The 18001-nt window shown below is 46.0% G+C and overlaps 1 protein-coding gene across 1 annotated transcript in view; it reads left to right on the top strand.

Moving 5' to 3' along the window:
• Nucleotides 1-18001, top strand: part of RNF4 (ring finger protein 4) — a 39211-nt gene that overhangs the window by 2107 nt on the left and 19103 nt on the right. The window contains exons 2-3 of the mRNA XM_060013080.1: nt 14054-14215; nt 17800-17914. Of these exons, the coding sequence (XP_059869063.1) occupies nt 14207-14215; nt 17800-17914 (124 nt within the window). The 5' untranslated portion in view covers nt 14054-14206. The remainder of the gene's footprint in view (nt 1-14053; nt 14216-17799; nt 17915-18001) is intronic.

The following is an 18001-nucleotide window of genomic DNA, read 5'->3' as shown; positions in this document are numbered from 1 at the left end:
AGGCAGCTTCTGAGCTGCCAAAATTAGTTGGTTGAATTTGGTGTCTATTAATATCCCTCCCAGTTGTGAAAATCCTCCAAATCAATCACTGATACAGCCTCATCAGACGTGGCCGTGAGAGAAGTAAGGTGTCCTTCCCGCCTGCACCCCTCCACCCCCCCGCCCCCAGGCTCCAGGGGTTTCATTGACAAAAGGGTCAACCTAGTATTTGGGGGAAATTGATCATAAACCTGCATGTGAAGCTGTGGAGAAATTTCTAAGAACAGTGTCGCTGAGTAGAGAATGAGCCAAGGTCCTCTTTGGCTGTGTTAGAGTCGTAGGTGTGTCCTGCAGATCCCAGGACATGGGGGAGACTGAGGGTCCCAATACAGGTGAGCTCTTTACAGGTGTTTCTGGGGCTGTACCTACTGCAGAGTGTTTCTGAATACTCGACTAAATCCTATTTAAACTATCTAGGAAAAAAGCATTAGGTGAAGTTTATTTTTTAATTTTTTTGTTGTGGTAAAATATACATAACGTAAAATAGACGATTTATAACCACTTTTAGGTGTTCAGTGGCATTAAGTAAATTCACATTGTTGTGCAACCATCACCATCTATCTCCAGAACTTTTTTCATCTTCCCAGACAGAAACTCTGTATTCATTAAAGGATAACTCCCTGTTCACCCTTCCCCTAGTCCCTGGCAATCACCATTCTACTTCTCTCTCTGAATTTGATGTCTTGGGACCTCACATAAGAGGAATTATGCAATGTTTGCCCTTTTGTTTCTTATTTCACTGAGCATAATGTCTTCAGGGTTCATCCATGTTGCAGCAGGTATCAGAATTTTCTTTTTAAGGCTGAATAATATTCTTTTTACTGTGGATTTTTTTTTCTCATCATTTTAAAAAAGCTGAGGTTCATTCTTAATTCTGGAGCCTTGTACCTCAAGACCTGAATCGCAAACAAAAGTAGAACATCGCTATGCCCAAAGAGCTGTTCTTTTTCTCTAGTAGAAGCAAAAGGCAATCCTTGATGGGTCCTTTGTTTGGAGTAAAGGAAAGAACTTCCCTGAGTGACAAATCACTGAGCAGGTGTGAAGTCTCCTTGGCTCTGGTGCCCCTTTCAGGCTTCTGAGACTGACTGCTTCATCAGGGTCATAAGGTTAATGTGTGAAAGACCCAGTTACTGTCTCTCAGCTTAGTTAGCTGCTTTCTGTTTTTGCCAGATCTAGTCTAGTCCCTGCAAAAACCTCGAGAGATCGGTGGTCGAGGCTGCTGAGCCTGCTTTAGGAATAAATAACTGGGAGAGGGTTGCCCCACTGCCTCAGTGCTGGCTCGTCAACTTCCTTTAAGCCTAAGCAGGAGTGATTAGCCACATCCTGCCAAGTCTTTTCTGGAAATGAATTAAGCCTTGCTGAGAGCCGGAAACATTTGTTCCACTTCTTCCTGGGGCTGAAAGTTTGCTTTGCTCTCATCTAGTAGCACTCACGCTTGTAAGAAGAGCTATGGTTTCTGGCTTTTCTGATGTAATCCATATTTATTACTTGATTTATTGATTGTCTTTCCACTTAGAGTATATGCTCCAGGAGTGTCTCTCTCTTTTAAAAAATAAATAAATAAATAAATTTATTTATTTATTTATATATTTGGCTGTGTTGGGTCTTTGTTGCTACGCACGGGCTTTCTCTAGTTGCAGTGAGTGGGGGCTACTCTTCGTTGCGGTGCGCGGGCTTCTCATTGCAGTGGCTTCTCTTGTGGAGCATGGGCTCTAGGTGCACGGGCCTCAGTAGTTGTGACACGTGGGCTCAGTAGTTGTGGCTCACGGGCTTAGTTGCTCCGCAGCATGTGAGATCTTCCTGGACCAGGGCTTGAACCCGTGTCCCCTCCATTGGCAGGCCAATTCTTAACCACTGCGGCACCAGGGAAGCCCCAGGAATGTCTCTTGTTCGCCATTATATTTCTAGCCCCTGAAGTAGTGTCTGACCAGAGTAGGCACCTGTACATAGTTGCTGAATTACTCAGATGATAGGGTGCCTCCAGGGTGCTGGGAACCTACTGGGCCCTTTGATTCATCATCACGGCTGCAAGGTAAGGGATATTTTTCTGACATTGAAGATGATAAAACTGAGACATGGAGATCAGGTATTTGTGCGGGGCTCTGGAGCTCATTTGGCCAGTCTCATCATTGCTCTCTATACCATGCACCCTCCTCTGTATAACAAGCAAGACGTTCATATTTTTCTTAAGTACTAAGGTCTGGATGTTGATGTGACAGTGGCATCAAAGTTCATTTAAGAAGCTTTGAAGGGAATTCCCTGGCAGTCCAGTTGTTAGAACTCCGCACTTTCACTGCCTAGGGCTCGGGTTCGATCCCTGGTTGGAGAACTAAGATCCCACAAGCCGCGAGGTGCAGCCAAAATAATAAAAAGGAGAGACGTGACCTAGACTGTTGGTACTAGCCAGTGCCTAATCAGTTGCTGGTAAATTGGCATCACCCTGATGAGATTCTGTAGGATTTAGGCTTTTCTCTGCCTTTACCATGACAACATGAAGGGGTTGCCCCGGCCACTTCAGTCGGACTCACTCTGCTTGTGTCTCAGAATGGCCATTTATGAGTTTACAGTGAGATCTGCTTTACAGTTGCCCCACAGAATGAGTGAGTGACCCAGTGTGTCTGAGTATCCTCTCCCGGAAGGAAAACGCACAAGGAGCCACCTTAGAATCCAGATTGCCTGGGACTTGTGGAAGCAGTGCTGGGGAGTTTGGTCTCAGATTTTCAGTGAGTGATTATATCAGCCTTGGCTGCCCTGGCTTGTGTGAGGGCTCTGTGTGCCTGCTGTGGGCTGGGCTGGACAGAGCTGCTCACCCAGACATCTCCCTTGGCCTCGCTGCATAGTTGCTGCTTCCTTCTGTCTCTGGTGCACCCCTCCCCTCCCCTTTTCTGCTGACTCTTCCTTTCTTGGCTTGTGGGAAAACTGGTGGGAGATACGGTGACAGAATCCGGCTCTAGTCTAACACTGCCAGTCTGTTTCTAACCATCATGTGTGTAGACGTACACATATAATCACATCCACATAGGCGTCACATATATATGATTACGTGTGTCACACTCCTAACTAGAGTTGGGGGGTATCATCTTTAGTGTCCATAATAGCTTCCTGGGAAGAAAAATCAACCTCTAACAGTAACGTCACAATTGAGTAGACCATTAAATCTGTAAGAACACTGAAGGACTAACCTCACCAACCCCCCTCCCATCTAGTCAGGGGCCTCACGTCTTTCCACTACCTCCAAGCCACACGGCTTTCTTCTTGCTTGGGTTCCTCTAAGTCTCCACGCAGGTCTACATTCTGACATGTCCAGTTTCCCTTTGGTCCTCAGCGCCCAGGTGCCGCAGTCTCCAGATGCATCTCTGTCTGAAACCCTTGATGGCCCTGCCCCTGGGGTGTGGGTTAGGAGGCCTGTGGGGTTGCGTCACGCCACTGTGTGGCCCTCAGTTCTCACTGCTGACACACTACTTGTCTAGGGCAGATAATTCCTCTCCCCTTCGATGCCCTGCTGCCCACCCGATTTGTTTGTTAAATAAGTCCGGTTACTTTCTGGCCTCATCTTCAGTGTCACTTCCTCCGCGCAGCCCAGCTTGGCCCTCAGTAACAGTTTGGGCCTCCGCTTGCTTGGTAGACAGTGTCCAGCTCCCTGTGGCCGGCTCACTGGCCTCGTTCTGGTTCCCCTGCCTGTTTACTGCTGCTTTCTCCTTGAAATGCCAGCTTTTGTCTAACCGATACCTCCAAGTTCTCCAAGCTTTGTTTCTGGCTTTTTATTCTCTTTACAGGCTTCTTTTTTCTCTACCTGACTCCCCAGATTTTAACACAGATTCTAAAACCTCTACCTCTACCCTAGTTATCTCTCCTCTGAGTTTTTCAGCTACCTTTGGACCTTTCTACTTGGATACCCCACATGCAGCATTTCTAAAACTAAAGCTGGCTACCCTTGACACCTGTTTCTTTTTATCCCTTCTCTAGCCCGGTTTCATGGCATTACTACCATGGAATAACCAGTTAGACACCTTGGCATGGGTTGGTCTCCCCTCACCCTCCTGTCAGAGCTTTCGGGATTCCTGACATCTGGCCTTCTTGACCATTCCCAGTGCCAAGCTCTACCCCAGGTCTTTTCTTAGTGGCAGGGACAACATTTACCACTCCTCTCTCACCTCCAAGCCTTCAGTAAACATGAGCATCTGCTTTGGGCAAGAGGTGAGCTAGGTACAAAGTATCCTCTGTGGCACTTCCATCAAGTGAGGGCATGCTGGGACTTCCCTGGTGGCACAGTGGTTAAGAATCCACCTGCCAATGCACGGGACACAGTTTCGATCCTTGCTCCCAGAAGATCCCACATGCTGTGGAGCAACTAAGCCCGTGCACCACAACTACTGAGCCTGTGCTCTAGAGCCCTCAAGCCACAACTACTGAAGCCTGCACGCCTAGAGCCCGTGCTCCACAACAGGGAAGCCACCACAGTGAGAAGCCACACACTGCAACAAAGAGTAGCGCCCGCTTGCTGGAACTAGAGAAAGCCTGCGTGCAGAAACGGAGACCCAATGCAGCCAAAAATAAATTAAAAGAAAAAAAAGTGAGATCTTGCTGAATGACTGCAGTTTGCTTTGGAAACCAAGGGGTGGTGGGGCCATTTGCTAAGATGGAGTGCTGGCATGTTAGAAGGAGTTTCTTTCTGGACACACTAAATTTGAGGAACCTGGAAAACATCTGTGTTCCATATTGTTTCTGGAATTAATACATCAGATTCTGGCTTAACTTTGTTTAAGGCTGGGGGGCTTCTGGCATCAGACTGCCCTGGTTTAAATCTAGGCTCTGGTGTTTACTCGGTGTGGACTTCGGGCAAGTTACTTAACCCCTGGTCATCCTTAGCTCCCTTGTGTGTGAAATGGTGATCATAACAGTACGTGCCTCCTTGTTTGGTGAGAGGAGGATTACAGGAGATGGTGCTTGGAAAGTGCTTAGTGTCTTGAACGTAGAAGTGGCCTCTGAGTTTTAGCTATCGTTAGTTTTATTGTTCTGATGACCTCTATTAGCCTGCATGATCCAGAACCCTTTGCAGTTGGCGAGAGCCACTTTTCCCATGACCCCTAGCCTCTCTGTTCACACACTGCACTTCCATGTCCCCAAACTGGTCTGCTGGAAATGCCGTGCCCATCCCCCCCAAACCCCCCCCCGCATCTTCCTATCTTCCCACCTCCATTCTCTGGTGAAATCCAGCCCCTTGGCAGATTTCCCTAAGGCGGCCAGCCTTCCAACTTTTTATGTCGTCTGACCACTGACCTTTATTATCCCCTAAAGAAAAACACAGATATGGAACAAATTGCTAGTTGGCGTTGGGCATGGGAGGGCGTGGCAGAATCTGGAGAATGAGGAAGCTCTGGGAAGCAGCCGCTGGGGCTCAGGAGGCTGGTTTCAGAGAGCAGGGAGGGTGTGCAAGCTGAGGAATGGGGGCCCCTCCAGATGGTTGCAGGACATGTCTTTAATGATCATATTTGAAAACCTAAAAATTAAACAAGTAGGAGGCAAGAGGCTTATGGAGCAACCAAGGTATGTGCATTAAATTATTTCCCTTTGCTCAGCGGACCTATCTCTCCCTCCTCTGTCAGTGACATTTTTATCAGATTTTTCTCAATTCTAAGAGACACCACTGAGATAGATAAGGTTTCCCCCAAAAGCTGCATCATGGCTGTATACTCAAACATAAGATACTTCTTGTGGTTAGCAACAGGAAGTACGGCGGATCTGGGACTATGTGTGATCTGGTCTTGTGAGTCCTAAGTGCCTGTTGAGGTGTTCAGAACACCTGGCTTGAACACCTTCTGTTCAAGCCAGGTGTCCTGTCCTCATCTCGGGTGGTGTTGCATTGGGAAGCATTTGTGCCATTCTCGAGTGAGAGCACCTGTTGTGTGTTGTGCTGTAGGCCACCCGCGAGTCTCCCTGGAGAGAGTGACACGGTGAAGAGATAACTCTCTAAACCACTGAGTGGATAATGGGAGATGGGGGGCATGCACGGATGCAGACCACTATATGCTGGAGAAAGAGGCTCAGCTGGCTGGGCAGTCCTTTTATCTTTATTTTTTTAATCTTTTTCGAATTTTATTTAATCTATTTTTTTATATAGCAGATTCTTATTAGTTATCCATTTTATACGTATTAGTGTGTATATGTCAATCCTAATCTCACAATTCATGACGCTACCACCACCCCCGCCGCCACTTTTCCCCCTTGGTGTTGATACGTTTTTTTCTCTACTTCTGTGTCTCAATTTCTGCCCTGCAAACTGGATCTGTACCAGTTTTCTAGGTTCCACATATATGCATTAATATACGGTATTTGTTTTTCTCTTTCTGACTTACTCCACTCTGTTTGACAGTCTCTGGATTCATCCATGTCTCTACAAATGACCCAATTTCATTCCTTTTTATGGCTGAGTAATATTCCATCGTATGTATGTACCACATCTTTATCCATTTGTCTGTCAGTGGGCATTTAGTTTGCTTCCATGACCTGGCTATTGTAAATAGTGCTGCAGTGAACATTGGGGTGTATGTGTCTTTTTAAATTATGGTTTTCTCTGGGTATATGCCCAGTAGTGGGATTGCTGGGTCATATGGTAATTCTGTTTTTAGTTTTTTAAGGAACCTCCATAGTGGCTGTATCAATTTACATTCCCACCAACAGTGCAAGAGGGTTCCCTTTTCTCCACACCCTCTCCAGCATTTGTTGTTTGTGGATTTTCTGATGATGCCCATTCTAACCGGTGTGAGGTGTAGTTTTGATTTGCATTTCTCTAATAATTAGTGATGTTGAGTAGCTTTTCATGTGCTTCTTGATCATCTGTATGTCCTCTTTGGATAAATGTCTATTTAGTCCTTCTGCCCATTTTTGGATTGGGTTGTTTGTTTTTTTGATAATGAGCTGCTTAAGCTGTTTATATATTTTGGAGATTAATCCTTTGTCCGTTGATTCATTTGCAAATATTTTCTCCCATTCTGAGGTTGTCTTTTCTTCTTGTTTGTAGTTTCCTTTGCTTTGCAAAAGGTTTTAAGTTTCATTAGGTCCCATTTGTTTATTTTTGTTTTTATTTCCATTACTCGAGGAGGTGGATCAAAAAACATCTTGCTGTGATTTATGTCAGAGTATTCTTCCTATGTTTTCCTCTAAGAGTTTTATGGTGTCTGGCCTTACATTTAGGTCTTTAATCCATTTTGAGTTTTTTGTGTGTGTATGGTGTTAGGGAGTGTTCTAATTTCATTCTTTTACATTTAGCTGTCCAGTTTTCCTTATTGAAGGAAACCACTTATTGAAGAGGTCGCCTTTTCTCCATTGTATATTCTTGCCTCCTTTATCAAAGATAAGGTGACCATACGTGTGTGGGTTTATCTCTGGGCTTTCTCTCCTGTTCCATTGATCTACATTTCTGTTTTTGTGCCAGTACCATACTGTCTTGATTACTGTAGCTTTGTAGTATAGTCTGAAGTTAGGGAGTCTGATTCCTCCAGCTCCATTTTTTCCCCTCAAGACTGCTTTGGCTATTCGGGGTCTTTTGTGTCTCCATACAAATTTTAAGATTTTTTGTTCTAATTCTGTAAAAAATGCCATTGGTAATTTGTTAGGGATGGCATTGAATCTGTAAATTGCTTTGTGTAGTATAGTCATTTTCACAGTATTGATTCTTCCAATCCAAGAACATGGTATATTTCTCCATCTGTTTGTATCATCTTTGATTTCTTTCATCGTTGTCTTATACTTTTCTGCATACAGGTCTTTTTTCTCCCTAGGTAGGTTTATTCCTAGGTGTTTTATTCTTTTTGTTGCAGTGGTAAGTGGGGGTGTTTTCTTAATTTCTCTTTCAGATTTTTCATCATTAGTGTATAGGAATGCAGGAGATTTCTGTGTATTAATTTTGTATCCTGCTACTTTACCAAATTCATTGATTAGCTCTAGTAGTTTTCTAGTGGCATCTTTAGGATTCTTTATGTATAGTATCATGTCATCTGCATACAGTGACAGTTTTACTTTTTCTTTTCCAATTTGTATTCCTTTTATTTCTTTTTCTTCTGTGATTGCCGTGGCTTGGACTTCCAAAACTATGTTGCATAACAGTGGTGAGAGTGGACATCCTTCTCTTGTTCCTGATCTTAGAGGAAATGCTTTCTGTTTTTCACCATTGAGAATGATGTTTGCTCTGGGTTTGTCGTATATGGCCTTTACTATGTTGAGGTAGGTTCCCTTTATGCCCACTTTCTGGAGAGTTTTTATCATAAATGGGTGTTGAATTTTGTCAAAAGCTTTTTCTGCATCTATTGAGATGATCATATGGTTTTTACCCTTCAATTTGTTAATATGGTGTATCCCATTGATTGATTTGCATATATTGAAGAATCCTTGCATCCTTAGGATAAATCCCACTTGATCATGGTGTATGATCCTTTTAATGTGTTGTTGGATTCTGTTTGCTAGTATTTTGTTGAGGATTTTTGCATGTATATTTGTCAGTGATATTGGTCTGTAATTTCCTTTTTTTGTAGCGTCTTTGTCTGGTTTCGGTATCAGGGTGATGGTGGCCTCATAGAATGAGTTTGGGAGTGTTCCTTCCTCTGCAATTTTTGGGAAGAGTTTGAGAAGGATGGGTGTTAGCTCTTCTCTAAATGTTTGATAGAATTCACCTGTGAAGCCATCTGGTCCTGGACTTTTGTTTGTTGGAAGATTTTTAATCACAGTTTCAATTTCATTAGTTGTGATTAGTCTGTTCATATTTTCTAATTCTTCCTGTTTCAACATTTCTTTTGTTTTTTTTTTTTTGCGGTACGCGGGCCTCTCACTGTTGTGGCCTCTCCTGTTGCGGAGCACAGGCTCCAGACCCGCAGGCTCAGTGGCCATGGTTCAAGGGCCTAACCGCTCCGCAGCATGTGGGATCTTCCCGGACCGGGGCACGAACCCGAGTCCCCTGCATCGGCAGGCGGACTCTCAACCACTGCGCCAACAGGGAAGCCCCCTGGTTCGATCTTGAACGTTTATACCTTTCTAAGAATTTGTCCCTTTCTTCCAGGTTGTCCATCTTATTGGCATAGAGTTACTTGTAGTAGTCTCTTAGGATGCTTTGTATTTCTGTGGTGTCTGTTGTAACTTCTCCTTTTTCATTTCTAACTTTATTGATTTGAGTCCTCTCTCTCTTTTTCTTGATGAGTCTGGCTAATGGTTTATCAGTTTTGTTTATCTTCTCAAAGAATCAGCTTTTAGTTTTATTGAACTTTGCTGTTGTTTTCTTTGTTTCTATTTCATTTATTTCTGCTCTGATCTTTATGATTTTTTTCCTTCTACTAACTTCGGGTTTTGTTTGTTCTTTATTTAGTTTCTTTAGGTGTAAAGTTAGATTGTTTATTTGAGATTTTTCTTGTTTCCTCAGGTAGGCTTGTATTGCTATAAACTTACCTCTTAGAACTGCTTTTGCTGCATCCCATAGGTTTTGGATCATCGTATTTGCGTTGTCATTTGTCTCTAGGTATTTTTTGACTTCCTCTTTGATTTCTTCAGTGATCTCTTGGTTATTTAGTAACGTACTGTTTAGCCTTCATGTGTTTGTGTTTTTTACATTTTTTTCCCTGTAATTGATTTCTAATCTCATGGTGTGGTCAGAAATGATGCTTGATATGATTTCAGTTTTCTTTACTGAGACTTGATTTGTGACCCAAGACGTGATCTATCCTGGAGATTGTTCCGTGTGCACTTGAGCAGAAAGTGTAATCTGCTATTTTCGGATGGAATGTGCTGTAAATATCAATTAAATCTATCTGGTCTGTTGTGTCATTTAAAGCTTCTGTTTCCTTATTAATTTTCTGTTTGGATGATCTGTCCATTGGTGTAAGTGAGGTGTTGAAGTCCCCCACTATTATTGTGTTACTGTCAATTTCCTCTTTTATGGCTGTTAGCAGTTGCCTTATGTATTGAGGTGCTCCTGTGTTGGGTGCATATGTGTTTATAATTGATATGTCTTCTTGGATTGATTCCTTCATCATTATGTAGTGTCTTTCCTTGTTTCTTGTAACATTCTTTATTTTAAAGTCTGTTTTATCTGATATGAGTATTGCTATTCCAGCTTTGTTGTGATTTCCATTTGCATGGAATATCTTTTTCCATCCCCTCAACTTTCAGTCTGTCTGTGTCCCTAGGTCTGAAGTGGGTCTCTTGTAGACAGCATATATTTGGGTCTTGTTTTTGTATCCATTCAGCGAGCCTGTGTCCTTTGGTTGGAGCATTTAATCCGTTCACGTTTAGGGTAATTATTGCTAGGTATGTTCCTGTTACCATTTTCTTAATTGTTATGGGTTTGCTTGTGTAGGTCCTTTTCTTCTCTTGTGTTTCCCAGTTAGAGAAGTTCCTTTAGCATTTGTTGTAGAGCTGGTTTGGTGGTACTGAATTCTCTTAGCTTTTTTTTTTTTTTTTGCGGTACACAGGCCTCTCACTGTTGTGGCCTCTCCCGTTGCGGAGCACAGGCTCCGGATGCGCAGGCTCAGCGGCCATGGCTCACGGGCCTAGCCGCTCCGTGGCATGTGGGATCTTCCCGGACCAGGGCACGAACCCGTGTCCCCTGCATTGGCAGGCGGATTCTTAACCACTGCACCGCCAGGGAAGCCCTCTCTTAGCTTTTACTTGTCTGTAAAGCTTTGATTTCTCCATCGAATCTGAATGAGATCCTTGCCTGGTAGAGTAATCTTGGTTGTAGATTCTTCCCTTTTATCACTTTAAATATGTCATGCCCCTCCCTTCTGGCTTGTAGAGTTTCTGCTGAGAAATCAGCTCTTAACCTTATGGGAGTTCCCTTGTATGTTACTTGTTGTTTTTGCTTTGTTGCTTTCAGTAATTTTCCTTTGTCTTTAATTTTTGTCAGTTTGATTGCTATGTGTCTTGGCATGTTTTTCCTTGGGTTTATGCTGCCTGGGACTCTCTGAGCTTCCTGGACTTGGGTGGCTACTTCCTTTCCCATGTCAGGGAAGTTTTCAACTATAATCTCTTCAAATATTTCCCAGGTCCTTTCTCTCTCTTCTCCTTCTGGGACCCCTATACTGCGAATGTTGTTGTGTTTAATGGTGTCCCAGAGGTCTCTTAGGCTGTCTTGATTTCTTTTCATTCTTTTTTCTTTATACTGTTCCACAGCAGTGAATTCCACCATTCTGTTTTCCAGGTCACTTATCCGTTCTTCTGCCTCAGTTATTCTGTGATTGATTCCTTGTAGTGTATTTTTCATTTTAGTTATTGTATTGTCCATCTCTTGTTTGTTTGGTCTTTAATTCTTATAGGTCTTTGTTAAACATTTCTTGCATCTTCTCAATCTTTGCCTCCATGCTTTTTCTGAGATCCTGGATCATTTTCACTATCATTATACTGAATTCTTTTTCTGGAAGGTTGCGTATCTCCACTTCATTTAGTTGTTTTTGTGGGGTTTTATCTTGTTCCTTAATCTGGTACATAGCCCTCTGCCTTTTCATCTTGTCTGTCTTCCTGTGAATGAGGTTTTTGTTCCACAGGCTGCAGGATTGTAGTTTTTGTTGCTTCTGATGTCTGCTCTCTGCTGGATGAGGCTATCTGGGCAGTCCCATTAATGTGTCTTCTCCTGGCAAACCTCCTCCGGCCTCTCCTTGTCCTCCTGGTTTCTTTTGCACCTGGCTCATATGCCCCAGTTACCACAGCTGAGCTGCCTGCCAGCAGCCACCCCCAGATAGGAGCTGGTGGCTGGATTTATTCATCGCTGTATTCCGGGGAAGGAGCCATACTGATAAGTGAATGAGGTGGGGAGATGTGCAGTCCTGGGTTCTGTTTTAAAGCTGGATTGGGTGCAGTGTTGCACAGCACTTTCGGGCTTGAGCAAGGGGTGGAGCTGTTCAGTGGGCGGTACATTTGGAGAGACTGCAAGGCTGGTGCTGGCAGAGCAAGTCAGTGATACCCACCCACAGTCCTTGAGCCTTTAAAACTGTGCACACCGGTCCAAGTGCTCTTTGCATTAACTCCTGTAATCCTCACACAACCATTGAGGTGGGTGCTATCTTGTTCTATAGATAAGGAAGTAAGGCACAGAGAAGTTCAGTGTTTCGCCCGAGGTCACAAGTAGGGGTTATGGAAGCCTGACCCCTGTCCAAGCTGTCTGGCTCTGGAGAAGTGCTCTAACTGTAAGGCCAGCTTGCCTCCACAGGCAATGCTTAGGAGTTAGGACGTGATGGGGAACCAGGGAAAGGCTGTGGGGGTCGGCTGTATGTTTTAGAGAGACGCGTTGGCAGTAGGGTAGAAGGATACCAGGAGATGGGCAGTCGTTTGGAGGAGGTAGCGGCACTGGAGATGAGAAGAAAGATGGGTTTGAGAGTGGTCCTGCATTAATTTCGCTCAGATACGACTAGTTCTCCCCAGCTCCGAGGCCATTGTCCTAGGCCATTGGGTTCCCATGTTGTAGCCTCTGGAGCAGAACCGTCAGAATTGCCTAGGAGTGCAGAGTTTTGAGCCCCATCCCAGACCTGCTGAATCAGAATCTAGTTTAACAAGCCCTCCAGGTGAGCCTGACGTCCAAGCCACTATCACCCAGGACCAGGTGACCAGAGCCTTCTCCTTGCTTTGACTCTGCTCTGGTCCCTCAGCCTTGCCCTGAGCTCAGGCCCTCCCCCACTAGAAGCCCTTCTACACGGGTTACACCCTGACTCCTGGCTTCACGTTTTTGCTTCTCATTTGCTGCTTTATCCACTACATCCCTGAACACTGATATATCGTGGTTAGTTGTCACCTTCCAGTGGGCCCTGAGTGAATGCAAGGGCCTCTCATTCTCCAGTAGCCTCCGCATCTGCTGCCTTCTCTGCTCTTCCTGGAACCTGCTTGGCTTCCCAATTCACAGTTTCTAGGTTTTTGTCTACTCGTGTTGCCAGTGACAGAAGTCTCAGCTGGGCACACAGGGTGGATCAGGGTTGGTGGCTCTCATCTGCTCCCCTAAATTATCAGCTCCTCCAGAGAGCAACAGTTCCCAGTCATTGGGAAGAGGCCGAGGCTCTGGGCTCTGGACTGGCCTGGGAAGCTCTGTTCCTTCCTGGTTGCTAGGTGTTGGTGAGGTCACGTGTAAGCAGTTCTGATTCTCTTGTCTTTTCCCAGAAGCTAGTACAGGAGTGTGCAGGAGGGTGTTCTTTTGTTTTGGTTTTGTTTGTTTGTTTGTTTGTTTTGTGGGGTGGAGGGGTTTCCATTTGTTTATTGATCTTCTCCTCATTACTCCAGAGAGGATTCAAGATGGGAGGGGGCTTCAGCATCACCCACCCTCCCAGTCGGCAGGGATCCCCAGAGCATGTGCAGTGAGGCACGGTCACTGTATCCTGGGAAGCTAGGAACTGAAGGCTGTGAGCTCTGGGTCCCTAGCCTCGCACGGTCAAAGTAATGGCACAGTACCCGCTTTGCTAAGCCTGAGTGAGGCAAGCCGCATCTGCGCAGATTGCGCGAGAGGGCTCAGGATTTCTCCTTTCTAACTGAGACACCAGGGCTCTGTCCCCTCTGCCTGCTCCCTCAGCGGGTCACAGAACATCACCATGCTGGCTGCCTGGGTTTAACCAGAGCGAATCATGCAATGACCAGCAGCTGGCTGGGGCCCTGCCATTTGCACTGTCTCCTAGCACAGCCTGGTGGGGCGGGGGTGGGCACAAGCTTGGACAAAGGCCAGAGCCTATCTTTCAACTGGGCCTCACAGGGGCAAGTCCAGACAGGCAGGGAGGGTGCCATGGGCTGAGGAGAATCTGTGGGGGTTTCAACGGCCAGAAAGGAGGGCAAGAGGTGGCATAATGTTTCCAACTGCAGGCGTTGGGGTCAGGTAGTCCTGTATTTTACAAGAATGCTTACTTCCTAAGAAGAACATGGATTAAGGACATAAATTGCATTAAGTGTTCGGCAAAGCACGCAGCTGACAGAAAAGACCAGTAAATGATTGAACTGAGCTTTGCTGTCGATGATGCAGGGGGCAGCATTTATCAACTTGATAATCTTTGTTTTTCAGGGCTTGAAGATACTGGAAGTCTGTTTGGCTACAAATTCCTATGCTAGCCAGAGGATGAGTAATGAGCAGGCATGAGAGGTTGAGGCATTCAGCTTCTCTGCAAATCCTGGTATAGATCACCTTCTCCTCTATAGGTTGGAACCACAGAGCACAATGAGTACGGTGAGTTTTGTAAGTTCATGAATTTTATTTTTTCAGGCTAAACAATTACTTCATCCCTTGTGTACCCTAATGAGAGCACCATAAAGGTGTTTCTGAGTAACCCTGGTTCTTACAGGAGTGTGCACGGGACCTTCTGGGAGTTACACCAACCTGCTTGTCTTAGGTCAGAGTCCAGTGTTTTGGGTGGTGCCCTAAAGACAGAAGGCTGAGGATGGTTGAGGGTTTTGAAGTTTTATACCTCCGGAGCAGCTGTCAGTGTCCCAGAAATATTAGGGCTCTGGTTTATTTAATTATTTACAGCCCAATCTTCCGTTTTTCCTTCTATTTCTTTTCCCTGTGTAGTTCTTGGTCCGATGTGAGCATCGGTAGCGGTAATAATCCTTGGTGAGTTTTCTTAGGGTCAGTGACCAAAGTTGGTAAGTCATTGTAACTCCTGTTTAGAGCTTTTATCAGACTGCAGGGGCAGCTCTGGTTTGGTGTAACCCAGATGTCACCTGGAGCCCCTTGAGTCCGGAGAGTGCCTGAAGGTCCCCCTCCCCACTTTACTCCCTACTAACAGGGCTGCTCATATGATCTAAACTCAAAACAGCTGTTTTCTGAGATAGTGCATTCACATCAGGTGGACCAGATGTGAAACTCATACTCTTTTTCCAGGTTCCAGAAGTGCTGTGAATGGTGTTGGGTGGGGGGTGCAGGATAAGGCTGAAAAAACGGTTCCCAGGGTGATAGAAACAGTGGTAGAAATCCTGTAGACTCTGTTCACCGACCCCCACCCCCTCCCCTTGGCCCATCCCTTCTGACCACTCCTGGCCCCCACTGTGTTCCAGACCCACCGTTGACGTTCATACACAAAAGGGCCTTTGTTTCGCTGGAGCTATCTTTTTAAAGGGCAGGTGACCTCCCATCTTGGTCCCGTATCTGCAGGTTGCCACCACAGTTCACCTTAAGGAAACCTCCTAAGCCTGGGCACCTCACCTCTGAAGCCCACGCTCTGCCCAGGCAGGACCTGAACAGACTGAGCAGTGTAGCCTCTTATAAGAGTGTGTGAAGAATTTGGTTAAAATTTCCTCAGAGTGGTGTGAATAACTTGTGTGGTGGTGATTGGATGGTCGGTTTTAACTGGAAGCTGTGAGGGCTCTGCTATTAAAAAGCAGGAGAGCGTGACAAGAGTAATAGGAAGGCAGAGGGGGCGAAGTCTTTTCCCATATTCTAGGGTTTCTTGAGCCTGGCCCTGTGCTAACAGCCACCTCCTCCCGGCCCTCGGGGAGTGCAGGTGGAAGAGGAGGCGGAGTGGGGGTTCTGGAGGCTTGGGGTGGGGGGTCATGAGATGGTCAGCCGGAGGGCATGAGGAACGTCCTCATGGTGGAGCTCACAGTGAGTAGGTTCCTGAAAGCTGTGTAAGAACTGGCTGAGTGAAGAAGGGAAGGGATGGGTCATCCAGGCTGGGAAGGGTGCCAGGTGAAGGGCAGGGAGCGGCTGAAAGAGCAGCCAGGAAAGGACTGCTGTTGGTGGGGGCGGGGGTGAGTGCTGGCAGGACACATTACTACAGTGACCACGACGGGGCTTTTAGGCTTCAGCACCTGGACTTTGGCCAGGACCTGTGACTACTTCTTAACCTCCCTCATTGGAAAAGCTGCACAGGTTGGGGCATGAAGGTTCTGTTTAGCATTGTCTGCTAAGACAGATTTGGTCCTTTTCAGAGGATGGAAGATACAAGGGCAACTTCAAAGAGAATGGGGTAAAAGTTAAGGAGCCCTAAGTAACCTGGTAGCTGCTGGGGAAACTCATATAAACACCAGGTAATGGACTCATGCCAGCTCCCTGGAGGGACAGAGCAGCTCCTCACTGGACCGTTTGGAACAGCTGCTGTCGCTTGCCTCTGGGACTTCCTGGGGATGCTTCCCTGTTCCTTAGATCCGTGGGAGTTGCTCAACCCAGCTACATTTCCGAAACTTCTCAAGCTGCCATTTGATAAGAGAGTCAGAACACAAAAGGAATCAGGCTTCTCTCTGTTGCCAGAGAGTTGGGCTGGGTGATGGATGTTCCTGAGTCTGTGCACATCTCATGGACACTTGCCTGTCCTCCAGCATTTCCAGGGATAGGATGCCTGGTAAGGCGTATAAGGAACTAGGGTAGTAATGCTGTCTTCTAACAGCACTCAGTACTGTACATATGGTATGTCGCCTCGTCCTTAGGAGAGCTCTGCGAGTCTGGTACTGGTGAGGAAGTTCAGACTTAGTAGTGAAGTAACTGCCCCACATCGCCCAGTGTGAAGCAGAGCAGGCCCGGTGCCAGTGAGGAGTGGGACAGGCCAGGGGAGAGAAGAAGCACCGAAACACAGGGAGCTAGGTTTGGGTGGGGCCGTACAGGGTGGGAGTGATGAGGCTGCGGGTCACTTGGGAGGTTCTGTCTCTTGAGGAAGATGGCAGGGGGCGGGTTCTCAACTTGTCTTTCAGGACCAGCCAGGCCCCAGCCAGGCCCCAGCCAGGCCCCAGCCAGGCCAGAAATGCTGGAGCGTATTGGTAAACCAGCTCAAGGACATGGAAGAAAGGCTGGTCAGGGGGTCTGGGCTGCAGATAGGCTGGTTAACAGCTCAGACCTTCCAGAGGCATGTCTCTCGGGCAGCCCCTGGGAACAGCCTTTTAAAGACTTTGGTTCTTAGAGTACCTACTGTACAGCACAGGGAACTCTGCTCAGCACTTTGTAATGGTCTCTGTGGATATATGTATGTGTGTAACTAATTCACTTTGCTGTATAGCAGAAACTGCACAACATTGTAAATTAACTACAATGAAAAAATTTTTTTAAAAGTTCTCATCACAAGAAAAAAAAATAAAACTTTGGTTCTTGGAGCTGTGGCGGGTGATTATTAGGGTGTAAACTACAACTTGATAGTATCCTAAAAGGTTAGAGGCCAGAAACCTTTCCCAAAGAAAGACCCACTTTTCACAGTGAATAGAAACTTGGGAAACTGAAGGGCTTTGGGCTGAAAAACAGAAGGGGTTCAGTAAGGCCAAATACAAATCCAAGGAAAATAGGTCTGTAACTTTTGGTTAAAAGAAGGGGTTTCTGGCCAAATCCCAACCTGGACCAGAGGCTTCCATAGAGTTATGTGTCATGTACTTTAGACAGACCAATAGTCTTTATAACAGAAATTTTACTTTATAGAATTTGTATTCACTATATGTTCTGGATGATTTCTCTCTATAAACATTCAGTGTTCTAGAATCTCAAGTTTTGAAAGGACCTTGACCTCAGGTCTGCTCACTGGCCTCCTATTCTTCTTCTTCTTTTTTTTATTTTTTTAATTTTTTTTTGCGGTACGCGGGCCTCTCACTGTCGTGGCCTCTCCCGTTGCGGAGCACAGGCTCCAGACGCGCAGGCTCAGCCGTTCCACGGCACATGGGATCTTCCCGGACCGGGGCACGAACCCGTGTCCCCTGCATCGGCAGGCGGACTCTCAGCCACTGCGCCACCAGGGAAGCCCCTGTTCTTCTTAATGAGTTGATCTTTTTATTCTTTTGGCTGAAATCTTACTGGTCAGGAGCTTATGTAACTGTTTCTTTTTCCCCCGATACCCTCAGAGAAAGCGTCGTGGAGGAACAGTAAATTCTAGACAAGCCCAGAAGCGAACTCGAGAAGCATCCTCCCCCCCTGAGATGGCCCTGGAGGCAGAACCCATAGAACTTGTGGAAAGCGGTAAGATTGCCAGTGACACTGGGCATGAGTGAGCACATATGCCCAACATGCCACCTACCAGCCACGGGCCTTGCGCAAGTTACACAA

Source organism: Delphinus delphis, chromosome 5 (genome assembly GCF_949987515.2).
Source record: "Delphinus delphis chromosome 5, mDelDel1.2, whole genome shotgun sequence".
In the NCBI taxonomy this organism is placed as follows: Eukaryota; Metazoa; Chordata; class Mammalia; order Artiodactyla; family Delphinidae; genus Delphinus; species Delphinus delphis.
Note: the sequence above shows the minus strand (reverse complement) of the source record. Positions and strands in the feature narration are given on the sequence as shown.